At 35.4% G+C, this 26975-nt stretch overlaps 7 protein-coding genes and 1 long non-coding RNA gene across 8 annotated transcripts; 6 read left to right on the top strand and 2 right to left on the bottom strand.

Moving 5' to 3' along the window:
- Positions 1-663: 663 nt before the first annotated feature.
- Positions 664-2987, top strand: LOC106405278. Its single transcript, XR_001281314.3, has 4 exons — positions 664-934; positions 1298-1329; positions 1515-1545; positions 1857-2987. It is a non-coding gene; the product is annotated as an uncharacterized LOC106405278 (long non-coding RNA).
- Positions 2988-9963: 6976 nt separating this feature from the next.
- On the top strand, positions 9964-11126 carry LOC106421563. Its single transcript, XM_013862396.3, has one exon. The coding sequence runs from the start codon at positions 10060-10062 to the stop codon at positions 10975-10977; it is 918 nt and encodes a 305-aa protein (XP_013717850.2). The 5' UTR covers positions 9964-10059; the 3' UTR covers positions 10978-11126.
- Positions 11127-14006: 2880 nt separating this feature from the next.
- Positions 14007-14420, top strand: LOC125588562. Its single transcript, XM_048759971.1, has one exon. The coding sequence runs from the start codon at positions 14007-14009 to the stop codon at positions 14418-14420; it is 414 nt and encodes a 137-aa protein (XP_048615928.1).
- A 2681-nt stretch (positions 14421-17101) lies between these two features.
- On the top strand, positions 17102-18111 carry LOC106405700. The gene has a single exon (XM_013846228.2). It carries the CDS (start codon positions 17272-17274, stop codon positions 18028-18030), a length of 759 nt encoding a protein of 252 aa, XP_013701682.2. The 5' UTR covers positions 17102-17271; the 3' UTR covers positions 18031-18111.
- Positions 18112-18159: 48 nt separating this feature from the next.
- On the top strand, positions 18160-20335 carry LOC106405493. Its single transcript, XM_048761483.1, has one exon. The coding sequence runs from the start codon at positions 19554-19556 to the stop codon at positions 20232-20234; it is 681 nt and encodes a 226-aa protein (XP_048617440.1). The 5' UTR covers positions 18160-19553; the 3' UTR covers positions 20235-20335.
- Positions 20336-20538: 203 nt separating this feature from the next.
- LOC106402635 (NADH dehydrogenase [ubiquinone] 1 beta subcomplex subunit 2-like) lies at positions 20539-22025 on the bottom strand. The gene is made up of 4 exons (XM_013843410.3): positions 21788-22025; positions 21462-21507; positions 21265-21324; positions 20539-20769 (listed from the first exon to the last, which is right to left on the bottom strand). The coding sequence occupies exons 1-3, from the start codon at positions 21883-21885 to the stop codon at positions 21265-21267; spliced, it is 204 nt and encodes a 67-aa protein (XP_013698864.1). The 5' UTR covers positions 21886-22025; the 3' UTR covers positions 20539-20769.
- Positions 22026-22321: 296 nt separating this feature from the next.
- On the bottom strand, positions 22322-23740 carry LOC106405105 (indole-3-acetic acid-induced protein ARG7-like). The gene has a single exon (XM_013845707.3). The coding sequence runs from the start codon at positions 22854-22856 to the stop codon at positions 22461-22463; it is 396 nt and encodes a 131-aa protein (XP_013701161.1). The 5' UTR covers positions 22857-23740; the 3' UTR covers positions 22322-22460.
- A 2156-nt stretch (positions 23741-25896) lies between these two features.
- LOC106405754 (dehydrin ERD14) lies at positions 25897-26951 on the top strand. Its single transcript, XM_013846294.3, has 2 exons — positions 25897-26331; positions 26476-26951. Exons 1-2 carry the CDS (start codon positions 26053-26055, stop codon positions 26782-26784), a joined length of 588 nt encoding a protein of 195 aa, XP_013701748.1. The 5' UTR covers positions 25897-26052; the 3' UTR covers positions 26785-26951.
- The last annotated feature ends 24 nt before the right edge of the window (positions 26952-26975 follow it).

Raw genomic sequence — 26975 nt, 5'->3', positions numbered from 1 at the left:
CAGTAAGTTAAATGACTTCCTCAAAAGAATAACATCAAACTGTGTATGTGTAACTGGAAATTTATTCAAGGCACATTGAGATATGAGCTGAACCAGGATCATCTTTTCTGTATTCAATGCAAACAAAACAAAAAATTATATCGAGATAGATTTGTAGTATTGATATACTAGCTATACCACATGGAAGAATCTCCACATCTATTCGGAAATTGAACCTGTTACAGGATTCGATGTTTTAACTTCGATACGTTAGAGATTTGTACATCTTTTTACACATCGTTGCATGCACACACTCTCTATACATCGATAGTAAGTCAAGTTATGTACTATTAGAAAAGTTTCCTATGGGTTTTGAGGACGGCCAACCACGCAATGCATCGATACGTGTATACTATAGAGCATCGGGGTCGCTTAGTTAAGTTTCTTAGTATTTTAGCAATTAAAAAAAAATGATTAATGCGAAGGAACGTTTCTTAATTAGGCACAATAAGGACAATATTATCGGGCACAAAATTTGATCTTTAAGGGGAGGAGACCCACAAAAACACCAAAACCGAGGAGAAGTCGTTAAATAAAAGGTGTTTTGGCTTGGTCCTTGTACTGTTCGCGGACCCCACTGACACATGGCGGCCCGCGATTGGTTCGTTTTTTTTTTAATCGGAAAAAAAGAAAACAAAAAATTAAGAACCTTTACCGATAATGTTATCCTAAGAGACTGTCTTTTGAGACACGTGTTGGCCAAGGCTATCATCTCTTTCTCTCTCTGGCCTAATGCTCTTCATCATCAAAAGTTCAAAGTCAATGGGTGTTTGTGTGTGTTTTACAGAGAGATGGAGGCAGATCAGTCCTCATGCAACCACCGTATTACAGAGTCTCGATTGAATAGCCTCTCATCTGTCTCTCTTCCTTCTCTGTACGCTCCGGCGCGTTTTAGGTAAGCGAAAACTCTTTAACATTCTAACCATCGTGTCCTTTGGCATTGCTGATTTGTAGCAAAAGGCATTTCCTTTTCGTCTATCTCCGCTTGATTATAGTTAAAAATCGTTTCTTTTTGTGGGATATAGTTACAAACCATGTTCTGCTTTTGGTTCCTAGTCAAAGATTGAAACTTGCTTCTTGATGCTGGACTGATTTTATAGTGACCGAACCATTTGTTTTGTACTGTGACTTTGGTAAGAAGAGATCAGAGTGACCAAGTCAAAACGAATGAAGCAACTCATGCCGAAGCTAGCAAGAATGTTAATGTTTTGTACTTTAATGTTTTGTACCTTCTGATTGCTACTTGTTTCATTTGCAGTGAAAGTGGAGAACAGGGCATGGAAAGTCGATGTGAGTTCCACATGTTTTCTGTTTTCATTAAATGGTGTTTCAGTATTTTCTTGTACTTGTGAACGGAAAGGGTCAAATAAAGCTTATGTTTGATGTTCTTCAATTTTGATTTGTTCTGTCTCTTCTGTTTATTGATTAATTTTTTGATTGTTCTGTCTTTGTTGCCTTTACATGGATGGATCAAGTCACATGAGTCAGGTTCCAGTTGCAACAGAGGTAAATCTAAAAACTTTCAAACTTTTAAGTTGTTTCTTGTTGCTTAACCTTCGGTTTAATTCTCTGTTCCTTGTAGTTTAAGTTTATCATAATATAAAAGCTTGTGTTGTTGTTGTTATTGTCTCGGTTCCTTGAGCTTGTTGTTGTTACTGTAACACCCCGATCGCGGATGTTACAGTTACTGTCCTTGTAGTTCAAGTTTCTTGTTGTTACTGTCCTTGTAGTTTAAGTTTCAAGCTTCTTGTTGTTGTTTCACTGTCTTGTGTTCTAGTGCATTAAAAGACTTGTGTTTCTCATTCTTGTTGTTTCAGGTGGTGAAGTGGAGTGGAGCATTGGAGTGGAGCATTCACGGGTATTGGAGTGGTGCATTCACGAGTGACAGAGAGTTGTTGTTTCATTGTCTTGTGTCATTGAGTCATTGAGTTGTAATTGTGTCATTGACTTGTATTTGTGTCACGGGTGTACAAGAGTGATAGAGAGAGTTGGAGTCTTGTGGTGTTTGTAGTCTTCTGTTAAAGTTCATGAGTGACAACTTCCATCCTTCTCTATATATATGTGCAATTCACTTGAAAAGCAATTCACAAACTAATCTACTCCATTCTCTACTTCAACTTATCTTCACAAGCAATTCACAACAACTTCCATCCTTCTCTATATATATTTGCAATTCATTTGAAAAGCAAAATTTTCAAAATTTTCAATCTTCCATTCTTCTTTTCTTCACAAAATTTTCAAAATTTCATATATGGTATCCTCTTCTCATAACATTTTTGAGGGATCGGACGATGAAAATTTTGATCAATATTTATTTTTTATGTTTTTATTTTAAAATCAATGTTTAAAATGTTATCGTGTACTATGTTTTAAGAAAAAAGTTTAAGTTTTATAAGAAAAATCAAAAAAATATTGGTGTTTAATTAAATTTTTTTTAAGAACCCTTAAATAGGAGACTTGCAATGGAGCACGTAAATTTTCGGGTTTTTTAATCTAGTCTCTTAATTAATTTTTACGATTAAAAAATTTTAAAAATTAGCTCACGCGACCTTGCATTTGACAGATGGATTGGAATCTCGGCACATCACGCGAGGAAGATGCGAATATACATCTATATTATATATCGTCTACTGTATTATTTTCTACAAGCGCCTATAATAAGTATCTGAATCAGTTAATTTCATGTAAAAGGTGGATCATGAACTTTTTAAGTCAAGTAATCAGTAAACTACAACTCTGTCTATGATATGAATAAATAGCAAATATGTAAAGCATTTTGATTTTTCGAAAGAAAAACCCTACTGCAGCATATGTCATGCATGGTCAGGCCCGGTGCTTTCATTTTATTTGTTACAACATGTTATAAACTTATAAGAACATCTGCATCGCTCCTCTCTAAAGGGGAGGTCCACGATTTTGAAATAAACCGTATACAAAGTGTGCACAATAAGAAACGAATGCTGTGTGTTTTTTGCACTGTTTGCGAGTCCCACCGATACGCGATGATCCGCGATTGGTGCGTTTTTTTTTTCTTTTTTCTAAATCAGAAAATAATAAAATAAAAAAATAAGAGATTTTAGCGATGCAGATACTCTAAGAACACCTCCAACGGTGCAAAAATTAAAAGTATCTAACAAATAAAAAAATTGAAAAATAATGAAAAAGCTACGGAAAGAGTGAAGGTGGCTCTCGAGAGGTTGTTAGAACCTCTGGAGATATTAATTTTACAGATGTGAAATTTCTAATAGCTGACATTCTTTAAAAAAAGAAAAAAAAATAATAATTGCATAATAAAAACAAACTATAAATAATAATATAAAAATAGTTAGAAACCGTGGTGGAGTTTGTAATCGTAAATGTTGCTCTAAAGACTGCCGCACGCCGTTAAATGTTCCTTAGCCCATCTTTAACCCTCGCTCTAGGCTTTGGGTTCTAAGAAAAAATATATTAAAAAATTAGTGGATTCTACACCATTTTAAAATTTTGCTTCTTCCTCCTCCTATGTAAAAGGCGAGTTTTGGAGGGTTTTTGGTTTGTTCGCGGGCCCCACCACATGTGGCGGTCCGCGATTGGTTCTCTATTTTTTTTTTTAAACAAAAAAAAAATCCTAAGAACTAATTCAAAGAGCTTGAGCGTTAATGATGCTCTTAGATTAATTTTTTTGTCAGCATAATTCTTAGATTAATGAAACCATTGAGAGTTATAAGTTATAACCTATTAAACAGGAGAAAAGAAAAAATGTTATTCGTTCCCACATACTTGCCGTACGTACATATCCCTTATAATTTATGAAAAGCAAAGTCTTATCTGAAAATAAAAGCTAATCATTCAATCATGCAAATTAAAAAGCCAAATCAAGAATACACGGTAATATAGAACTTCATTTTAAAAGTTTATAATAAAAACGATGGACTGCCTAAAATGTTTCCAAGCAAATTTAAACTGACGGTCTTCGTATAGTATATTGATATCTAATGGTATCTTCACGCCTTATAATGGATTCATGACCATCAATCTCAGTGGAGTCATCATATGCATATATGGATTCTATCGATCTAAACACTCAAATCGAGAAATATCTCTAAAAATCCTATCACAGAGTCGGTGTGGTTCTTCACGTTTTATTTCAAGTCAGTTGCTGATTTAAATCCAGAAATCAAGCCACATGCTTTAGAAAATCCAACTCTGTTAGCGTTAAGTAAGGCCCTCATCGTGTTTGTGGATCTACACCGAAACACTCGTCTTAAAAGTCCACACGCTTGCACAACCTAATTATATAATGCTTAGTTGAAGTAAAATCTCGATTTAAGGGCAAGGTTATATTATTTAATTATATATCTTTCTTTTTCGTGATCGTGGTAGGACAAAAGTGAAGTGTCATGAACAAGAAAACCGTGATTTTGATCCTTTGATGCATAGTTGGGGACTTGGAGTTGCCGTTCTCTGACATGTCCCAGCTCACCCCTCGTGCTTTGTTTATTACTAGACACTTAATCTCGAGTTTAACAGTCTAACAAGTTCCAACCATGATTACTGGGAGGTTCTTATAGTGGGGTTCTTAACGGAATATAAAAACTCATCTCTTAACTTTTAACTAAAAAAAGCTAAGAAACGGTTTTTAAGTAAGAGTCTTAAGAGCCGGTTCTTAATTTTTTTAGTTAAAAGTTAAGAGACGGATTTTTATATTCCGATAAGAACTTCACTCTAATAACCCCTAATAATTATGCTCTTACATGTAAATGTACGTTTAATTAATATTTTTTGTAATCTTTTTTAAAAGGAACCATTTAGCCGAATGCATAAAATAAATCTTGATTAAACTTAGACCTCTATAATTTTTATATTGTTCGATTCATGTTGATGATCATTCATAACCATGCGAGAAAAAATCTGGCTTAACGCGTCTATGCTCCTACCAAATTAGTTTACGGGAGACTCAGCGCATGTATATTTATTTATATAAAATTAATGTGATAATTAATCAATAGAAATTATAGAATAATGACTACTCCATTTTATTAGAAAGCTGAGAGCAGTTTTGGATTGAAGGTTAGCCAGGGTGGCTAACCCACGTGTGTCCCCTCTCCGCTTGAAATGCATATGTTATGTCTTTTAACTAGTTAAATCTGATTAAATTAATCCACTATTCACCTTAATCTATCTATATATATAAAGAAGGGTTTCCTTCACTCCTATGCTGTCCACATAGGCGGACACGTCACTAATTCGAGTCTTGAGAAGCCGACACATGTCACGGTCAATCAAAAGTCAATGTTTCATTAATTCTTGAATTTAATGGGTTTTATGTGTTTACTACGGTCCAAATACATCTTCTCTAAAAAAAATAAAAAAACGGTATACGAAACTTAGGGAAAGTTTCCTTCACTCCTAGGCTGTCAACATAGGCGGACACGTCACTAATTCGAGTCTTGAGAAGCCGACACGTGTCACGGTCAATCAAAAGTCAATGTTTCATTAATTCTTGAATTTAATGGGTTTTATGTGTTTACTACGGTCCAAATACATCTTCTCTAAAAAAATAAAAAAAAACGGTATACGAAACTTAGGGAAAGTGGCCGTCGAGCAACAATTCCCGTTCAGTCAACTGTCAATAGAAATCCAACGGTTTCACCGGTGACGAACGATTCCGATCAATGTCAGTCGGAAGTCGAATAGACTTCTTTAATCTGGAGCCCTTACGGAAATTAACTTGGTTCATGCATCTTCATTAACATTCACATTAATACCTACTCTCTACTTCTCACACGATCTCGCATTCAATGAATCTCCTCATTCGTTTCTTTGTGTTAATCCTCCATTATAAATATGAAGGTTTTCTTCCAAGAAAATCATCAGTTCATTTCTCTTAATAAACAACACAAAAAGGTGATGAAAAAGATTTGTTAAGTTCATCGTTGTACTTGACAGATTGTAACAGAAAAGTGATAAGAAACAGAAAAAATGAGATGAGAAACAGAATAAAAAGAGAAGAAGAGAAAAGAGGAAGAAGATAGAAGAAGGGAAATAACTTTTTTTAGTGAACTTTTTTTTAAAAGATCTATTTATCTTTAGCTCATAATAATTTCCAACATTTTGGTGTTGATTTCTCATTACTGTGGCTCCCTAAAAGGTTGCTGGCCCTGATCTTAAGGATACAACAGTTAGTGCAGACACTTATGGATATATAATCATGTGTGAGTATGCATGATTGTGATTTGTGAGTATATACTATATACTATATATATAAAGAAGGGTTTCCTTCACTCATAGGCTGTCCACATAGGCGGACAAATCACTAATTCGAGTCTTGAAAAGCCGACACGTGTCACGGTCAATCAAAAGTCAATTTTTCATTAATTCTTGAATTTAATGGGTTTTATGTGTTTACTACGGTCCAAATACATCTTCTCTAAAAAAATAAAAAAAAAACGGTATACGAAACTTAGGGAAAGTGGCCGTCGAGCAACAATTCCCGTTTAGTCAATTGTCAATAGAAATCCAACGGTTTCACCGGTGACGAACGATTCCGATCAATGTCAGTCGGAAGACGAATAGACTTCTTTAATCTGGAGCCGTTACGGAAATTAATTTGGTTCATGCATCTTCATTAACATTCACATTAATACATACTCTCTACTTCTCACACGATCTCGCATTCAATGAATCTCCTCATTCATTTCTTTGTGTTAATCCTCCATTATAAATATGAAGGTTTTCTTCCAAGAAAATCATCAGTTTGTTTCTCTTAATAAACAACACAAAAAAGTGATGAAAAAGATTTGTTAAGTTCATCGTTGTACTTGACGGATTGTGACAAAAAAGTGATAAAAAACAGAAAAAATGAGATGAGAAACAGAATAAAAAGAGAAGAAGAGAAAAGAGGATGAAGATAGAAGAAGGGAGATAACTTTTTTTAGTGAACTTTTTTTTAAAAGATCTATTTATCTTTAGCTCATAATAATTTCCAACATTTTGGTGTTGATTTTTCATTATTGTGGTTCCCTAAAAGGTTGATGGCCCTGATCTTAAGGATACAACAGTTAGTGCAGACACTTATGGATATATAATCATGTGTGAGTATGCATGATTGTGATTTGTGAGTATACTATATATATAAAGAAGGGTTTTCTTCACTCCTAGGCTGTCCACATAGGCGGGCACGTCACTAATTCGAGTCTTGAGAAGCCGACACGTGTCACGGTCAATCAAAAGACAATGTTTCATTAAATCTTGAATTTAATGGGTTTTATATGTTTACTACGGTCCAAATACATCTTCTCTAAAAAAATAAAAAAAATGGTATACGAAACTCAGGGAAAGTGGCCCTCGAGCAACAATTCCCGTTCAGTCAACTGTCAATAGAAATCCAACAGTTTCACCGGTGACGAACGATTCCGATCAATGTCAGTCGGAAGCCGAATAGAATTCTTTAATCTGGAGCCGTTACGGAAATTAACTTGGTTCATGCATCTTCATTAACATTCACATTAATACCTATTCTCTACTTCTCACACGATCTCGCATTCAATGAATCTCTTCATTCATTTCTTTGTGTTAATCCTCCATTATAAATATGAAGGTTTTCTTCCAAGAAAATCATCAGTTCATTTCTCTTAATAAACAACACAAAAAGGTGATGAAAAAGATTTGTTAAGCTCATCGTTGTACGTGACGGATTGTGAAAGAAAAGTGATAAGAAACAGAAAAAATGAGATGAGAAACAAAATAAACAGAGAAGAAGAGAAAAGAGGAAGAAGATAGAAGAAGGGAGATGACTTTTTTTAGTGAACTTTTTTTTAAAAGATCTATTTATCTTTAGCTTATAATAATTTCCAACATCTTGGTGTTGATTTTTTATTACTGTGGTTCCCTAAAAGGTTGTGGCCCTGATCTCAAGGATACAACAGTTAGTGCAGACACTTATGGATATATAATCATGTGTGAGTATGCATGATTGTGATTTGTGAGTATATTTCAATTACATCTTTCACGTACCGACTACTGGATTGTGAATTCTATTTAACTTGGCTGCTTCTGTGTCTCCAAAATTGACTGAGTTTTGATATATAAATAGAATGTATTTTCCTTATTATACTTCCAAGTTTGAGTCTGCATATATCACAATAAAATGAGGACGGTGGACAAATGAGCTGAGTGTGGAATACTAAACATGTTCTTACATGAAGTTGAAGCGTTGTAGTTTTGTCCAAACACTAACTTATGCCTTATTTAGAACACTCACTTCCCGTAACATATATACTCTCTTCTCGACAAATGACACATGCTAACCTAATAAAAAAACAATCACAACATTGACATATTTGAAAGAAAATTCGTCCAACCGCACCTCCTATTTTGGATAAAAACAACTAGAACTAATACGATATGAAAAAATAGTTTCAAATATATATATATATATATGAAAATAATGTTTCATTGGACATCAACCTAAAATAATATTTTAGCACATAATTAATAATATAATATCAAAGACATAAATTTTAAAAATATTCATAAGAAAAAATATAATCTAAGATTTTTGTATTAAAAATTATTTTACTTATTATCATAATTACAGTAGAATAAACAAAGAAAATACGTAAAACTATTATGTATTCATGAACATTTTAATATTAAGATGATCATGATCTATAACAAGAATAACAAAACATACACAATAAAAGTTAACATCACCTTAAATTTCAAGTAAGCTAAACATTTTTAAATACTCTTTAACATATATATTTATGTATTTTTGGTTACTAACACGTCCGTAGCGTTAATAGAAAGAGAGAGAGAGAGAGAGAGAGAGAGAGAGAGAGAGAGAGAGAGAGAGAGAGAGAGAGAGGGAGGAAGGGAGAGAGGGAGAGAGGGAGATTATGCTAATAGTAAAAATTAGTTTTTTTGGTTAATTTAAAATTTAAGAAAATAGTATATCTCATATAAATCTCTTGCAAATGTAAAACTAAAACACAAACTACAAATCATATAAAAATAATAATTTTGATTACAAGTAAATTATATTCCGCCCGGACCGACCCTAGTAAACTATATGAAACACACACTAGATAACGATTACCTTCGAATCTATGTATTTATTGACATAACATGAGCTTGGCCTTGCTTGAGATTAATAAGGGCTTAAGAAAATGTTAAAATGTTAGCCAGATGTTGACCTAACGTACGTCCATGTAAAATAAAATTCGAATTGGTGCATAATTATTTATGTACGAATAAAATGTGAAGTGTTACATCTAGCATTTTTCTGTTTGGTGCGGTGGAAGAAGTTACCGGGATAATAGGTATTAATAAGCAGCAAGTTAAGTCCAAGGAGAGGCAAGGACGATGTCAACGGTAGGAACGAGCTTATTTCGTTTCATTCATAAACAAATCATTCTTTGATGGGATTAAGGTGGATCATGTCGAAGTCACATAACCATAAATAACTGAGGATGCTTAGGTTGTTTAGAGATTCAGAAGAGATCTTGTTGGTATTAACAGAAGATACACACGAGTTTATGGTGTATCTAATGGTCAAATGAGGAATTAAAGCACCTTCTACCTGGAGTACTATGAGAATTTAGATTATCTACCTCATCACCCATATAAACTCTTAATGTAAAGGCAACAAACTCATTTTAACCCTTAACACCCATTCGCTTGCATAACCTTAGTAGAAACAAATTATTTTCATAACATTTTAAGCACATTATCTGTGATCCATTCTTGAGTCATTTTTTCAGGATGATCGTTGGTTACTAATAATCTTAAGATTCTTAACCGAATTAATAGAAGAAAAAATACAGTTGGGGAAATAACAAAAGCAATTATTCTTATAAAAAAGGTAGCAAGCTCTCCCACGTGCACATCATCTCAAACTTGGTTGCCTAAACCCCACACTTTACCCTCTTTCACATGTGTATATATAAACAAAACGCTCCTTCCTCGTCTCTCACCATTTCAAAACACATTCAAAGCCATCTCTCCTTCTCCTTCTCTCTCTCCCTCCTCCTCCGAAACATGGTTGGAGTTTTCCGGCGATCACTCTCTTTCCCGAACAAACCCACCGTCCGTCCACCACCACCATCAAAGCCACGTGTCTCTCACCACACAAGATCCATCAGCCTCCCATGCAGATCACACCCCTTGATCTCCCACATCAACCACGAGATCTCCCAGATCAAATCCTGGTCCTCCTCCTTTGACCGCCGCACCACTGCATGGCTCACCGACGGTCTCAGCCTCCTCAGAGACGTCCAAGAAACCCTCTCCGACATCCTCCACCTCCCTCAGTCGCAAGAGTCTCTCCGCAACCGTCCCGTGTTCTTCGAGAATCTTCTCGAAGACCTCCTCCGCTTCGTCGACGCCTACGGCATCTTCCGCACGTCGGTCCTCTCCCTCCGCGAGCACCAGTCCGCCGCTCAGGTCGCTCTCCGTCGAAAAGACGACGTCAAAATCTCATCCTACGTAAAATCTCGCCGCGCTCTAGCGCGAGATATAGCGAAGCTGACGTCATCTATACGCGAGCCGAAGACGAAGTACAACCGCTGCCACGTGGACGTTTTGAACGGGTCGTACGGTGAGGCAGAGCTGGCGTCGGTCATCGGTGACGTCGTCGAGGTCACTGTTTTGGTGTCCGTGGCGCTTTTCAACGGCGTTTATCTATCTCTACGTTCGAGTAAAACGACGACGTTTGTCGGGTTTCTTAAGAGGTCTGAGAAGAGAGACAAGAACGGTGAAGGGATCGAGGAGCTGAAGCAAGTCGAGGAGAAGAGCTTGGTTGGGTTGAGCAAGAAGAAAAACGAAGAAGTGAAGATTCTTACTAAGAAGATGATGGAGTTGGAGAATTCGATCGTTGAAATTGAATGTGGGAGTGAGAAAGTGTTTAGGGGTTTGATTAGTACTCGGGTCTCATTGCTTAATGCCCTAACACATTAACATTGTCACTCTCATATGATCTCGTTATTTTTCTTCGAAATTTCAGTTTATTTGCGTTTTTGTCCGATTTTTTCATTATTTGTATGAGTTAAATACTTGAATAAAATAGAAAACAAAGATATATACATTACATGTTGTTTTCATACAAATATGAGAATTATTATATCGAGAGTTCTACAACAAACAATTTTACATGTTAAAGTTATGTTTTATAATAATTCATGTAAAATTATTATATTTAACTCACACTGATGAGCTGTTTTATGAAAATATACATCTGAAATTTATGTTTGCATAAATGATCATAAATTACATTTTTAAGGTTTGAATCTAGAATTTCATGGTATATAAATATCAATGAAATTTTAGTTAAACCAAAGGATAAGTAGATTTCCATCTTTGTTGTTTTTATGTTACAAACCAAAATTTATCTCGGATTTAATTGGCTATAAGAATTTAATTTGATTATTATTACTACTATGTCTTTGTATAAACCAATTTTTTTTTTGGAATAAATGGTTACGCGTTAAGAACCAAGGTCCACTTGCTTTCACAAACCACAATCCCCTGGCCATGGCCATGCATAATCATTCATTTGGCAGGCAACAAAACATTAAACATTAGTATGGAAACAGCGTGCATGAACTGACTCACTTGACACATATATTTGCCGGAAATAATTGAGAGAAAATAAAATTAAAGGACATAAGAAGACATAACTTATAAGATTTTCACGTTGATGGATATTCGTTCTAATATTTTGTCGCCTCTCTTTAAGTTTTAATTAGTAAAAACTCATGAAGCCACCACATGGTTTGTTAAGGAGATGCTTTTCAATTATCATCTTGATCTGATTCGGATTAGCACTTAATTATTTGATAAACACGGTATTAAACGTGGAGCTTGCTGGAAAACATACCGTAGTTTAGACTGCTTAGAGCATGATTAACCCGCACTCTTAATTTGGAGTTTTTAGCTCATGATTTGACATTTTTTTTTTTTATAATTTTCGGCTAAGAATCGGTTCTTATATCTCTTATTTAAGAGACAATTATAAGTTTTTCTTAGTTAAAAGCTAAGAAACGGTTATTAGCCGAAGCTAAGAACCCCACCCTAAGAACCAGGGTTAATCATGGTCTTAGAGCATGATTAACCCGGGGTTCTTAAGATGAGGTTTTTAACGGAAGTTAAGAAACAGTTTCTTAACTTCCGTTAATAATTTCACTCTAAGAACTCCGGGTTAATCATGGTCTTAGTGCTATTAAGATAACAATTTATGGGCTAATCTAGTTCCTCATTTAGCGGCGGTACGTGTTGGTTGTCATGACCGGTTAGACCTACAAATCTAATAACCGGACTAATACTAGATCTGGTTAACTATAAAGCTATAATTGAGTTGGTTGCTTTGAAATGCAACTTGCGTGAATTATTTTTGTTTAATAAATGCTTTACTTAGTTTGGAATAATACTACAACGATGCAAAAAGGTTGACAACTCTAACAGGGTCATGACTTCAACTCAACTCCCAACAAAGAAGATAACCCAGATAGAAAAGGGATATTGGTCATCAATGAATGAGTAAATTAGGACCACTTAAAAGTTAATAGCACTACTTGTAGAAGAGAATAATTAGAACATGAACTTTACATGTTCCTAATTAATTAATAATTAAAGACTTCTAACATCTTACCAAATTATTGGCCACTATTTGTTATACATCAATTATGTATATGATTGGTTAAATTTTTGTCAATACGTATGTAGTTGGTTTTAGTTTAAATGTTAGGTTTTATCCTTTTGTAGCATGTGGTGAATGTTTTATATAATCGAATGATCTTTCTATCACGAATTCATATTTCAAGAATGTTCTCATTGTTTGAAAATGTACATGCATGTAACTCGTGCAGTATAGTATATATCATATATGGTCAGGGCCGGCCCTGAAAGTTTGGAAGCCCAAGACCATTTAGTAAAGATTTAAAAAATTTGGGGGCTTAAAAATTTTTTTTTTACAAATTGGGAGCTTATTTACATATAAAGATTTTCAAAAATTTTGGGAGTCCAAAGCGAATGTTTTATTGGGCTTGGTCCAGGGCCGAACCTGTATATGGTTTACAAACTTATGATTTTGTCAATCTTTTGACAGTTGGTTATCGTTTATAGCAAGTAGTAAATGTTTTTTTAGTCAAATGTTATTTTTATTTCATTGCAACTTCAGTTGTTTTAATTTTTTCACCTTATTACACATCCATATTTCAAGATTTTTCACTGTATGATATGATTTTATAATGTAAATGTAGACTTGTATATAATCCACGTCACAATATTTTCTTTTATTTATAAATGGAATAATATGAATGGCTACAATCATTATGTTACTTCGTCACGAAAAGAAAGCCAAAAACACAAACGGTGTAGCTTATTAATTATTGGACAGGAAAAAACAAAATACACGGCCAATTGTAATCATGTGTAACAAAAAAATTATTTATATGCTTGTTCAACATCTTTGTTTTTACCAAGTTTCAAAAAAAGAAAACAGCTTTTTTTACTTTTGAATTAACAGATAGACGTTCATTTCACGCTTCGCAGACATTAACCCATGTTTGAGACTCCGGAACAACACGCAGTTTTTACAAGGGTATTAAGAATGCCACGCATGTCGTTGAAAGCTTTCCCTAAAGAATGGGCCTTAAAAGAGAACCATATTTACCTTAAACCCATTAATAGCCCAATAGCTGTTTGTAAATAAGAGTTTCTGATAGGTCTATACATATTCCATTTTTATAGTTCTGAAAATATTTATTAGATTTTGTTCTAAATGTCGGCAGATATCTTAGGTGTCTTTAAATAGATAGCGTAACCCTCAGTATCACTTATTTTCACAATCGCAATTCTGATTCTCTCTCTCTCTCTTAGCATAACAATATAGCGTCACCATCTCTCGCTATTCGTCTTTCAAACCACATAGAAGCGTCTTCTTCGTGATCTGAAAACCTATATTCGATTCGGTGATGTCTAAATCGAAGATGGAAATAAAGGTGCAACTAGAAGAGAAGAACAAGGAGGAAGACTTGGCAAGCAAGCAAGTCTCAGATGGACTTGAGAAGAGTTGTTTGACAGAAGAAGATGATGATGACTATTTGTCTGATCAGAACAGTAAGAAGAGGACAAGAGTACCTAAGACAACTTCTGAATCAGACAAAAGAAAGAAGCGTAAGTCAAGCAAAGAACCTCGCTACAATAATACGTCGTCGTTTGATGACTGGCTTTTCGTTGGTACCGTTAATCCGCAAAAGAAGGCTATCAAGATTGATGATGAAGACATGAACATAAAGTTGGAGAGGTCATCATCATCAGCATGTGGAGGTTGCTTTTTCCCCAAGGCTCAGTTTTTGTCTCAAGTTGGAATCTATTCGTTACCATATACAGTCTTGTTTTAGGCCTTTGTTGTGGGCTCTATTACTAACTCTCTCAGAGTGGGTTCATGTATTTTTGTTATTGGGCTACTAATCTTTCCAATCAAGTAATCAACTAAGAACATACCATTATTAGATTCTTTTTTATGGGAGCAAACTTATTAGATCAATATAATATAATAATGAAAAGTACTTATATAACCAACTATTATTTTGACTATGATTTTAATATTAGTAATGATAAACATATCAATGGAGAATATATACAGCATTTTAAGGCAGGCTTACAATAAAGTTGATATGTGGATGATGAGTGGAATGTCAATGAGACTAACTAAAGATTGGTTGGTCAGATCTGGCTAATTAAATAAAACTTGTGCATGGGCATTGGAAACAAATTATGTTGTATTTTATGATCATGCTTCCGTAAGTAACTGCCAATTATTATATATACAGATATGACCTTTAAGAGAAGTAAAATTTTAATAAAATAATTCTGAGTTCCCCCTAACCTCCCTGACACGAGTTTCGAGGTTCAACCTAGATCCATGGTCTCTGGCGCCGGCGACACGTTTTCTCGCCGGCGCTGGACATCTGCGTCGAGTCTACTTATCTCCGTCACTCTTTGTTTCATGTTTCATTGTGCTATCTGCTTGTTACCGGTTCGATTTCTTTGTCTATTTGGAGGAAGGAGGTCCCGACAAACGCTACGACGAAGACGAGAGCTTCGAATCTTCGCTGTGCTGCTACCCGCGGTCCTATCCCTTCGTTTGGTCCTTTCTCCAGCGATGAGTCTAGAGGATTCTCTCGCCGCCGCAAAGCTCTGGTCTTCGGGTTTATATCCTGTCGTATCTTTCTCTGGCGACTTTGTCCAAGCCTTTCAACTGCGTATGGAGCATCGTCGTTCTCAACTGATGAACTCAACCTCTTCGTCTTCGGAGAGGCGCGAGTCCCACCAACCACCGTGTGCTGCTCCTCCTCATCTAAACGGCGCCAGATCTTACAGTATCATGAGTCCAGATCCGAGTATAATCGGTAAAACTCCAATCTCTCCATCTTGTAAAGTGATGCTCTATTCTCCTCCGGGTTGTCTATGTGACGGCAGTAGTTTTCCTCTCCGGCGAAGCTCTTCCGGTGGCCACTCTATCAGCGTCGAAGAACATCTTAGATCCAAAGCTTCCCGGCTCGTACGGACAACGTTCACTGAGCTGATGTCTCTCAGTGATTGGGCCTGGCCCATTTGTTTGATGAAGCTAGTCAGCCTGCCAAGGCCCAGTCCCATAAAAGAAAATTCGATCCAAATCTTAGTGGATTTCCATGCTTGGGTCAGTGTTTCAAAGATTCCCGATGGGATCTCTCCTTGCTATATATTTTCATATATGTCCAATGGGATGAATTTACTGGTGAAGTCACCAGTCTCGGTTCTATTTCAATCAACCTCTTCCGAGGAGAAGGTTTCACCATCATGCCCTCTTCCTATGGATAGAGGTGTCTCCTCGGACTCGTTTCCGAGCGTCTGTTTCAGTTCTCTCATCGGTTTGTTATCTTATGGAGCGGTCTCTACGGGACCTGAAGATGCAATCGAAACTACCTTGGTAGTTTTTGTAGATGAGGTCTGGACTTCAACGTCACTTTATGTGACTATATTCCAGTCGTCAGACTTTGTCGTGAAGGTTCCTTCGACGCATTCAAGCTTCGTTTTGAATTCGCTGTCATCTTCGGTTGAAGATCTATCTTGCTTAACTTATATATATGTTGTAGTTTATGCTTATTGCTTAAGAGGATGGATAATTCCCTGTTTGTGTTCAAAAAAAAAAGAGAAGTAAAATTTTATATAAGGACACTCGAAGACAAAAATAGTAAGGTGGTTGATACAAGTTAACGAAAGAAAGACATCCAGGCTGTTCACAAAGATTAACTTCTCGTTGATGGTTTTGCTTCAAGAAGTCTCCTCCATTCCGTTCGTGCACAATCCCAGTTTTCTTCAACTGGACAAATATAAAAAATACATGTATGCGTGTCTATATTCATATACAATTGGACTTGGACGTTTATTGATATAATGGAATCTCTAAGGATGTGTTATTAATTAAAGGTCGCTGTACTGGGATTTTGAAAAAGACGTCGCAGCCAACGGTTACTCTTTCTTGTGGGTTTCATATCTACGCAGCCTAGCTGAGGTTGTTGCCACACCTATAAGCTGTCTACTAACTAAAAACTGGTATTTGTAAACTATTTGTGTATGTTTTTATGTTTTTTTTTTAAAAAAATTTGGCCTAATTATTGCATTAAATTAAGAATAAAGTGCTCATCATAATGTGAATGATATAACACTCATTTTTTACCTTAAGTTGGATACATGGTCGGATCTAAGATTTATAAGGCCATAAATAATTTTAGTATATCTTAATACTTTTTAAAAAAAAAATTGGTGATCATACGACTTATGTATAATACTTGTGAATGTTTTATATGTTTGTTCCCAGAATCGGCATTGGTTGTATATGTTTAACTTTTGAACATTGTCACTTGAGCTTCTTGCTTGATTGTTTTATCAATGACACGCTTGCTGAAAACATTATATATTTACATTGATTTACCACCTTCATTAATCCAAAGTGTACAAGGTTGAAGAAAGGAAGTTTATACTATAAATATAAGTATGGATTTGTCGTTTGACTGTCGGAAGAAACTAAACCGCAACAGCCAGTTCCAGCCTGTATGGCTGTATCTAATCGTGTAATAATTGGCCTCTACGTGCATGCATATGCATATAGATGACATACATATATATTGGTGAGAGCTAGTATTAATGAGACAAGGATCGGAGCCTTTTTGACTTATACATTAACTTCTCTATTGAGTCCTTCGATCCATGGCTGCTACTTCATCATCATCTGGTGCACACGTGCGTTCAACAAGCTGGCCCGAAAACGTTCATCCTCTGTCACGATCCATCGAAGATCATCTTCTGATACTTAAGAAAAGTCCAGAGTCTGCTTGTCGGAAACTCGGAGTTTTAAAGAACATGTACGAGGTTGTCGAAGTTTTCCTCCGTTTTCAATGGACAAAAACTCAAAAAGCGTTTCTAGAAGATGTCTCCGACGGGTTTCTCGAGGTTCTTGATATCTGTTACACGATCAGAGACGTTTTGATGGAGGCAAAAGAGCAAGTCAGAGAACTCGAGTCGAGCTTGAGGAGGAGAGTGATCAGAAGCAAATCAGGAGGAGATCATGATGCATTCTTGACGCGTGAGATCGATGCATACGTGTTTAAGAGAAGAGTCTTGAGCAGAAAGATCGGTAAACAGTTGAAGATGAAAAATAAGAAGAAGAAGAAAGATTGTGGAGGTGCCATTAATGTGATGAAGAAAGTTAAGGAGACGAGTTTCGATGTTCTTGTTTCTTTGTTGATGGAAGTGGTGACGATGAATCATAAGCAGATATCAAGAAGTGGTTGTAGAGGAATCATGTCGAGGATATTTAACAAGAAGAATCAAGAAGCTGAAGGAGATGAGCTGAAAAAGCTGAGAGAAACAGAGCAAATGATTGAAGCAACAGAAGGAGAGTTGGAGTGTGTGTACAAGAAATTGTTGAAGACAAGAGTTTCGCTTCTTAACATGCTTACTCTTTGAAGCTGAAACTATGTAACTTTCCTAGAAATTTCAGTTATTGTGCATATTACATTAGATTATACAATCACATTATCACAAGCTTGAACAATGAGCACATCTCATCACTCACTATCTCCTCCGCAAATGTTGCAAGATAGAGCTGGTATGAGTTTACAATAATGGGCTTTTACATCGAGATTAATGGGATTGGTGGGTTGTCTTGAAAACGAGACCTCAATGAAATTCTCAAAAATAATAAATAATATATGAGTAATTCAAAATGTTAACAAACTCATGCAAAATATCTTATACTCATATATTATTTACAATTAATCTTGTTTTTCAAAATTATTATATTAATTTTTGTTTATTACTTTTTAAGAACCTCTTGAGATATTAAGAAACTGCTTAATAATGTTTATGCATGATGGTGGCAACAAAAATCATATAATACATGAATGATTGATTATTCGTGTAGTACTTTTCAAATGGGAAAATCGAATAATAAGATTTCTCCACTAACAGCAGAATAAACTTAATGCATTTGTTGAAATTTTTTTTTATAAGAATCTAATGATATATATTTGAGATTAATTTGAGAAGAGATTCATTTGTTGAAACTAACCTGAGATATAAAGATCTTAATAATCACAAAATCTAATCTAGCAGTCGAATATATGCATAGGTTGAGCCGTCGAGGTAGTTACCTTAGTGATAAACAAATTATATGGAGCTGAATGTTTGTTGTACGTAGAAGCCAAATGGTTCATTGTTTCTTAGTTGGAATTGGTAGAAAACTTTAGGGTTTTTAAAAAAAAAATTCTAAGGAAAAAGATTTACAATAGTTTTAGTATACTGTTTGGTTTATAAAGATCCATATGGACTTGCTAAAAAAAAGATCCATATTGATCTGTTTTTCTTTGTAGTTTCAATCATATAACCATTGATAATTAATATATGTTGATAGGTTTGTTTAATACATAAGAGAGTGACAAACACAAAAAATATATTTTGTACATTAATATATCTTCTCTGAGAAGTGATAAAACACGTAACACAATATTTTAACTTTGATCTGAGATTAAAATATTTTTCATTCCATTTTATTTAGACTCTTAAATTCCAAATTGCTGAAATTTATCGACACAACCTGGCACCGTCGCTCGTGCATGCATGGTATATACTTAAACCTTATAAACAATAAAATAAATTATTTAAAACTATATATTATACAACAGGATATCAAAACAAATCCACAATGTATTGTAACCCACGAGTGTCTTACGTATATAGAAGGTTCATTGAGACAGTTTTGAATAATTTAAATCATTATTTTGATAATATGTCCAAAATGAGTTGTTCCCCAGGTGTCCCACGTCCGTACAAACCCATTGTAAGGAACCTTCATTGTACTTTCCTTCAGATCCATCGTCTCAACTCTATATAATCTCCCTCTTACATGCATTTCACTATATCTCTAATACCGTTTCAATCCATTTTGTTATATTCCTAGCTAAATATATCTTGAAAAAGTTAAGATCATTATGGCTCAGATTAACTTCGAGGGTTTGAGAGAGCTACACGACTGCGCAAACTATCTCCTCGATCACTGTCCAAAAACAAGAGAATCTCTGTCTGAACAAGGACAAGAGAAGTGGACGGAACAAGTTTCTGAAGCTTCATTGAGGATGTTAGACATCTGTAGCGTATCTAAAGATGTGATGACGCTAGTTAAGCACAGCTTGCACGATCTACAACTTACTCTACGTGGAAACGAATCATCAGATGTGAACGAGAAGATAGCAGCGTATAATCAATACAAGAACAGGCTCAAGAAGGAGATATTGAAATGCTTAAACTGTCTAAAGAGCATGAAACGAACCGGAGGAGGAGTAGCGATGCCGACAGAACTTAATCTTCTATTTGTAGCTGAGGTTTTAAAGGAAGTGAGAGGAGCTGTTGTGACAATGGTCGAGTCTTTGTTCTCTCTTGGTTGTATTCCTTGGCTAGAGAAGAGATCGAGCAAAGGGTCTTTGTCTTCGATCTTTACTTCTCGATCTTCGGATTGGTTAGATGATATATGGGACGAGACCGCAGTTCAAAGCGCAGCTACGAGATTGGAAGCAGCAGAGATTGCTGTGGAGGAGCTTGAGATAGAATTGGAGTCCATTTTCAGGCGATTGATTCATACAAGAGTTTCACTTCTTAATATTATTACCAGCTAGATTTATACATGTCCAGTTAGGTTTTGCTTCTGGACATGTTTGATTGACATTACATTGATTTCTACTTTATTGCATGTTTGAATCATTATATTCATTTTTCACTTGTTTCTCAACCAGTTTATTAAGGTTGATTAAGACTTAACTAAAGGGATTTTTTTTCCCTCTAATAATAATAAAATTTCTGTAGCTGTCATAGTTATTTACGTAAATGTTGTGACTTGGTATTGATGCTTATTAATATGTTAGCACTTAGCATGGTTAGACAAGGCATGTTATCATTATTTTTACTACTATGCAAGGATAATCAAGGAACCATAAGTATAATTGTTTAAATTCATTTGTAGACAGAGAAAACATCAAGTGCAATCCAAGTAGCAACTTAAAACAGGAGCAGCAAATCTTACAAAGTTGTGTACGAAAACAATCGACGTCTTCGTTCATAGTTGTATTTATTTAGACATGAAACTGAAAAGAAAAGAAAAGAAAAGAAAGAGACATACATTTTTCGCCTTGATCTTCAAAGGTTCGATGAGACCTAGCAGAATAACCCAAAACAAGATTAGTCTCAAGCAAAACGAGTAGTGTTTATCAACATTACAGCTAGGTTTGCATGGAAGGTGAGGTTAATCATTTTTTGGCTAACTCCGAGCTAACAATATCTCTCAACAAAGAGAAACAGCAAAGTATGTGCGACTAAACTATTAACGATCTTTCAAGATAAACGCACTCCATTCTCAATCACTCGACTTCAAAGAGGGTTAATGATTCACTATAGAGAATATAAATCAAGAACGTTCTTGAACTAAAGTCTGAATCAAAGCTACAAACTTCATTCAAGACTAACTACACACCATTTTTTTAACAAGAGAGATCTCGTTAGCAAGTGACAACTTAGTATTTGCTACATCAACATTATGCATAAACATTAACGAACTGCTGTCTTATTATTTAGGATCACCGTAAAAACAATCACGAGCGTTAGATAAGAACTTTAATGATTCGATCAGAAATTGATTAATACATGCATTACCTAGTGATGATCCCCACCATGACCATGATCACCATGGCCATCCCACGGGTGCCTCCATCCCTAACAATTGCGATATAGCAAAGATCACCATTTAGCCACCATGGAAGGAGTAGAAAAATTGATACAATTCAAATAAAAAAAGCTCGAAACTAAACAAAGATTGAGGCAAATATAAAAGGGGGGAGAGAGAGTCTTACCATGACTACAGGACCATCTTGCTTTGCTCTGTACAAAATCCAGAACCTTCAAAAAAAAAAAAAAAAAAAAATTGAAATGACATTGATATTGGTTCCGACCAGAGACATAACCCAATTCATAATCAACAGCTGTCTAATTGTCTCTATGATACTAATTAAGACATATCCATTGTCTAAAAAATTTAATCAACAAACTGAAACAGACAAATCAATCGGATTCGTCGGGAATATCAATTGACCGATACTCTAAAGGTAAGATCTTAGCTTCGATGGAGGAGTAAAGATCTAAGCTTGAAAAGCAAAGGAGAGAGAAAGAGAAATGTTACCACATAACGCCGCACAAGCCCTTTCCGGCGACGGTGTGCCACGTCTTGGGAGTGTGTACAGTGACTCCCTTGTATGTTATACCTCCTCCTCCGCCCATTTTCTCCAAACCCTACAGATTCCCGATTCGCACTGCAATTTTCACAATGCCTACCTGAGATTCAATCCAAGCAGGTGTGACTCGCGACTCCGCCACTTTTCGTTACATCTTTAGACAAGGCCTCAGGCTTTAAAAGTAAAGGCCCAATTAAGACTTGGACCATTTAAAGGACTAGGCCCATTAAAAGTTCTAGTAGTAATTAAGAAGTTTTGATTGATAAGTTATCATCTCCTACACTAACCAAAACTTTGTAAGATTATTACCCTACGAGGTGTATTGAATTACGTATTTTGAGATTATTTGAAAAGAGTTTATTTTGTATGATTTTCGATGAATTAAAAAAATTATTATGATTGCATGCTGGAATTCCATCTAAAACAAGATTTTTTTTTTTTTTTTTTAACGATAGTAGATTTTAAAATACATTTTTAAACAATAAGCTGAAAAAAAACATTAATTCATTTTAATACAAATCATTTCAAATATCAGGTTGATTACACTCATTACATTCCAATTACCAAAAACAAATTACATGTATATATCTACAACACCTTCGAGTCCACAACCACAAATTATTAGGAAACTAAAGACCGGAGCTGGTTATGTCCACGAAAGAGAGGTATTAGAGAAGAGATTAAAGTTCCCTTGCAGGTGCTCGTGGAACAATCCTCTGACTTCTTCCCCACTTCATCATCATCATAGTTATGAGAGATACTTCTCCTCACAAGCATGATGACGTGATCCATTAAACTCCCATCGCAAGGAATCTTTAAAGGACCATCAATGGTAGTTCCAAACTCATCCTCAGCCATCTCCAGTAACACTTGTAAGATCGGATGGTTGAGATAATCCAAGGGCAAAACGAATCTCTTCCCTTCTTTGGTGTAAACAGTGAAATGCCCTTTCTTCCTCTTTCTCCATTTCTCCATCAACTCAGAGAGTCTCATCCCCTTAGAATATAACCTCTTCATTATAAGCTTTAGTGTGTGTGTTACTTCTGCTCTGATACTTTGGTTGTGATGCCTTTTAAATGCAACCGTAAGTGCCTATATATATAACCATGGGTACGTGTGGAGGGAGAAGGGTGTTCGTGTTTATTCAATTCTTTACAAGTTTTCCCACTTTTTAGATCACGGTCACTTGTGGAATTACATACGGCCCTTCCACATATATCTAGATATTTTACATAATTTCAATTTTCTTTTTTTTTTGCTAAAATTTGGTGCAATTTCAATTTTCTTGGTTATTAACTTGGTTAACTTTCTTTCTTTTACAATGTATGGACTCTGACCAAGCAATATATCCATCTTATTGTTTAGTAATTTGAGTGAACCAATTATATCTAGCAAAGCTATTGTATTAACAGACCGTAACACAATGTATAAGACAATATGTTTAACCACGCGTTCTTAATAACTATTTAGAAACAAGAATACTCTAGCGGTTTGAAGAGGGCAAAGGAAATATGTTAGTGGTGGTGATGGAAGCATGTGATCTTTTTAGAGCAAGTTGCTTGGTACTTTCATTTTCTATGTAGTTCTCTCTTTAACTTTCATGAGTGTTCTTTGTTTTCTCTTTTCTAGTCACATGAAATCCCGCAAACGATTCTTTTTTGAACTTCAACAAGCAACAAATCAAAATAAAACAAGATAAAATATGTTACAATGATAGATGGAAAACAAGATATTTTTATAATCACAAAATGCTGATTTAAAAAAAAAAAAATAGAGAAAGAAAAAACAAATTAACACATATCCTCAGTTAGAGCCTGATTTGTCTAAGCTAAGCCATAAAATTACACCCATTGATATGCAAGTAACCTAATCTCAGGTCAGCTCAATCTTCACAGGACAGAGAAGATGCGTACCGGAGAAAGTCTGAGCTCAGCTCTCAATATGAAGTTGTGTACGAATATAAAAAGACAACGACATCGACCCTGTATAAAAACAAAGCCAATGAAACGAATAGCATCAAGTACAACGGTAAGATTGTGCATATTAACATCTTCATTGTCAAGCTACAAAGAATCTATAAATCACAAACTACTACAAGCACAAAAGGTCTAGCGCATGTAATGCACTAGTATCGAATGTTGACTACGTGATCCGACTCTAACCCAAAGGCCCATGTTATGTTGGGCCTATTGAATTGTAATCGCTAAGGTTCATCTTCTTGGCTCATAGCAGTGAGCTGGTTATCCACCAAGTCGTAGATATAATATGAAAGCTTCTTTTATTTCATCAGAAGAATTCGCAATGCATTGATCGATTCTCGTGTCCATCAAATAAAGTGAGTGATAAATATCGTTGAATATTCCTTGATTTGACAGCAAATAAGGCAGATATCATGTCCAGACGGGGGGGTGAAAAGTAAAAGAAAATAGACACAAGATTAGCATACACAAATGATGCAATTAAGCACTTTGCTCTAAGCTTATAACTTTTGAAACTATACTATTTTCAAATCTACACCAGTTTATCTTATACGTATAGATAGTTTTTTAAGTTTGATGGGTATATATATAACCAGATAAGTATGTATTATCACGAGAACGTCGGCTACAAGATATCGTTTTTGCTATCACCGAAAATATTATTCAAAGGATAAGGACAATAAAAGACGACGACCAATCAAGAATTGAAAGAGATCGGTTTGTCTGATATGTGTGTTGGTATGTCACGGTGGTTCGCGAAACGTCTTTGATTCAAAGTTTAGAGGAGCGGGTATAATGATGTGGCACGTCGTGTTCATCCTTTATAATGGAACACGGTTCATTTTTATTTTAGGCCAATCTAAAGAGAAGATGCATCACTGATTACCATCTGTCCTTTACTCCTTTCTGATGTTATAGTTTTGTTTATCAATTAGGTAAAAAATGACATTCCCACTCGTTAACACATCTCATTATATTAAGAAGTCCAAGTAATCGTATGCTCATTTGTTTCCCCTTATTATGTTCATCATAGATTTACATTTAAGTTTAACTTAGAAAATCGTATAGTTTTTCTTAACAAACCGTATAAGTTGGAAAACACACAACCTTGTTCATAGATGAGATTACGAAAACCTTGTTCACGTTTGGAAACCAACTTCCTGAACTGGTTGATTCCTAGCGTGATAAGACTACGAATCCTTTACCAAAAAAAACTTGCACGTATTTTTTTTTTTTGTAACGCTTAATATGGAAAACTGAATAAACGTTATTAATTTCCCCAAAATTCATCATTTCTATGCTACAATTCTCTTCCAGTTCCAACGGGGCATCAGTTTTTTTTTTTTTAATAAGTCAGGTGGACCCACACCACCGACATCACGTCTTTTACGCCAATCAGTACACGTTTTTGGGACCTACGCTAGGACACACTTCCACGTTAAATTGACACGTGTTGTTGTCTTATTGCTTGGTATCACTTTACCCTCTGTCTCCTTTTTTTTTTCTTTATGTCTAAATTCGTCCTTCCCTGTTATGACCGTTGATTTTCCGCTACTAACGTCCACCGTCCGATTTTCTGATTTACATTAATGCTTGACACATGTCTCTCCATCATGGGTAATTAAATCGTTAGTACTCTTTTTTTTTTGTAACACCCATTTTTTTCTGGAATGTTCAGTTTAATCCCTATATTTTTTATTTGTAATTAAGAAATCCAAAAATTCTAGATTTTTGTATTAAGGGGATATATCTTAAATCTGTTTTTCAAGTTATTTAACAAACTTTAAAATAGTAAAAAAGCCTAATTAAATTGTTATATCCAGACCAATTAGCTCCCAATTTACTTTTAAAATTTTGGCTAAGTCTATCTAGTTAACATTCTTATCCAATTTTCTGTTGTTGTTTTAGCTATCCACTAAATTTATTTAATATACAATGGCCTCCTACACGTAAGCAAACTTTTGATGATTAATTATTGAATTCTTCGTAATATATTTGATCAAAAGTAAAAGAGGTAGGGCCGTTTTGTAATTTATCTATAGTTTATATATTTTTTCGAAATAAAAAATGATCATATAGCGTGAAATCCGCGTAGAGTTAGTCCTCACACACACTATAAAACGCACTTTCCCGTCACCTATTTTCTCACTCGCCTCTTACAAATCATCTTAAGTATACTTTGATCGTTTCGTATTCTCTCATCGACAGAGCAAACCAAACTCTTTTTAATAACCATGGCAGATGAAACCAAGAACGTTCACGAGCATGAGGCACCTAAGGTAGCCACCGAGGAACCATCAACGGCCACCGGCGAGGTTACAGACCGTGGACTGTTCGATTTCTTGGGGAAGAAGAAAGATGAAACGAAACCAGAGGAGACCATCGACTCTGAGTTCGAGCAAAAGGTTCACATCTCAGAGCCCGTGCCTGAGGTTAAACACGAGGAAGAAAAAGAAGAGAAGAAGCATAGTCTCCTCGAGAAGCTTCACCGCAGCGACAGCTCTTCTAGCTCCGTAAGTTTATATTATATGATCATTAAAATATATTTTGAAAGATTCGGACATAATCTATATGTGTTGTGTTAGATCTTGTCCGTTGATGTTTTTTTTTTTTTTTGAAACACAACTATAACAAGTATATGGTTTCGTTTCCGACAGTCAAGCGAGGAAGAGGGTGAAGATGGTGTGAAGAGGAAGAAGAAGAAGGACAAGAAGAAGGTAACTACTACTGAAGGAGAGGTGAAGACAGAGGAGGAGAAGAAAGGGTTTATGGATAAGCTGAAGGAGAAGCTTCCAGGACACGGGAAGAAGCCTGAAGACGCTTCACCCGCACCGGTTGTTGCTCCTCCGGTGGAGGAAGCGCATCCGGCGGAGAAGAAGGGGATCTTGGAGAAGATTAAGGAGAAGCTTCCAGGGTACCATCCCAAGACCGTAGAGGAGGAGAAGAAGAATAAGGATGATCATTAAAGATATGAATGATGATGATGATGTGTTCTTTTGTGTTGAATGATATGATCATCTTTTGCTTTTGTGTTGTTGAAGTTTGTTGGCTTTTTTAATTTCTTTGTTGTGTTTCTTTTGTTATGTTTGTATATGGTTTTCAAGGTGTTTTAATGGTATGATTATTTGATTTAGATGCCCATATATTCATTAGGATA

The sequence above is a fragment of the Brassica napus genome, chromosome C6 (genome assembly GCF_020379485.1).
Source record: "Brassica napus cultivar Da-Ae chromosome C6, Da-Ae, whole genome shotgun sequence".
Taxonomy (NCBI): domain Eukaryota; kingdom Viridiplantae; phylum Streptophyta; class Magnoliopsida; order Brassicales; family Brassicaceae; genus Brassica; species Brassica napus.
The sequence above is the reverse complement of the archived record's forward strand: the minus strand, read 5'-3'. Positions and strand labels throughout refer to the sequence as shown.

Bases quoted from the DNA above. Each gene is read 5' to 3' on its own strand.
- LOC106405493 (XM_048761483.1), top strand. From the start codon at position 19,554: ATGGCTCAGATTAACTTCGAGGGTTTGAGAGAGCTACACGACTGCGCA.
- LOC106421563 (XM_013862396.3), top strand. From the start codon at position 10,060: ATGGTTGGAGTTTTCCGGCGATCACTCTCTTTCCCGAACAAACCCACC.
- LOC125588562 (XM_048759971.1), top strand. From the start codon at position 14,007: ATGGAAATAAAGGTGCAACTAGAAGAGAAGAACAAGGAGGAAGACTTG.
- LOC106405754 (XM_013846294.3), top strand. From the start codon at position 26,053: ATGGCAGATGAAACCAAGAACGTTCACGAGCATGAGGCACCTAAGGTA. The intron at 26,332-26,475 runs GTAAGTTTATAT...CGTTTCCGACAG, and splicing joins GCGACAGCTCTTCTAGCTCC to TCAAGCGAGGAAGAGGGTGA.
- LOC106402635 (XM_013843410.3), bottom strand. From the start codon at position 21,885: ATGGGCGGAGGAGGAGGTATAACATACAAGGGAGTCACTGTACACACT. The intron at 21,508-21,787 runs GTAACATTTCTC...TTTTTTTTGAAG, and splicing joins GGCTTGTGCGGCGTTATGTG to GTTCTGGATTTTGTACAGAG. The intron at 21,325-21,461 runs GTAAGACTCTCT...CGCAATTGTTAG, and splicing joins AAGATGGTCCTGTAGTCATG to GGATGGAGGCACCCGTGGGA.
- LOC106405700 (XM_013846228.2), top strand. From the start codon at position 17,272: ATGGCTGCTACTTCATCATCATCTGGTGCACACGTGCGTTCAACAAGC.
- LOC106405105 (XM_013845707.3), bottom strand. From the start codon at position 22,856: ATGAAGAGGTTATATTCTAAGGGGATGAGACTCTCTGAGTTGATGGAG.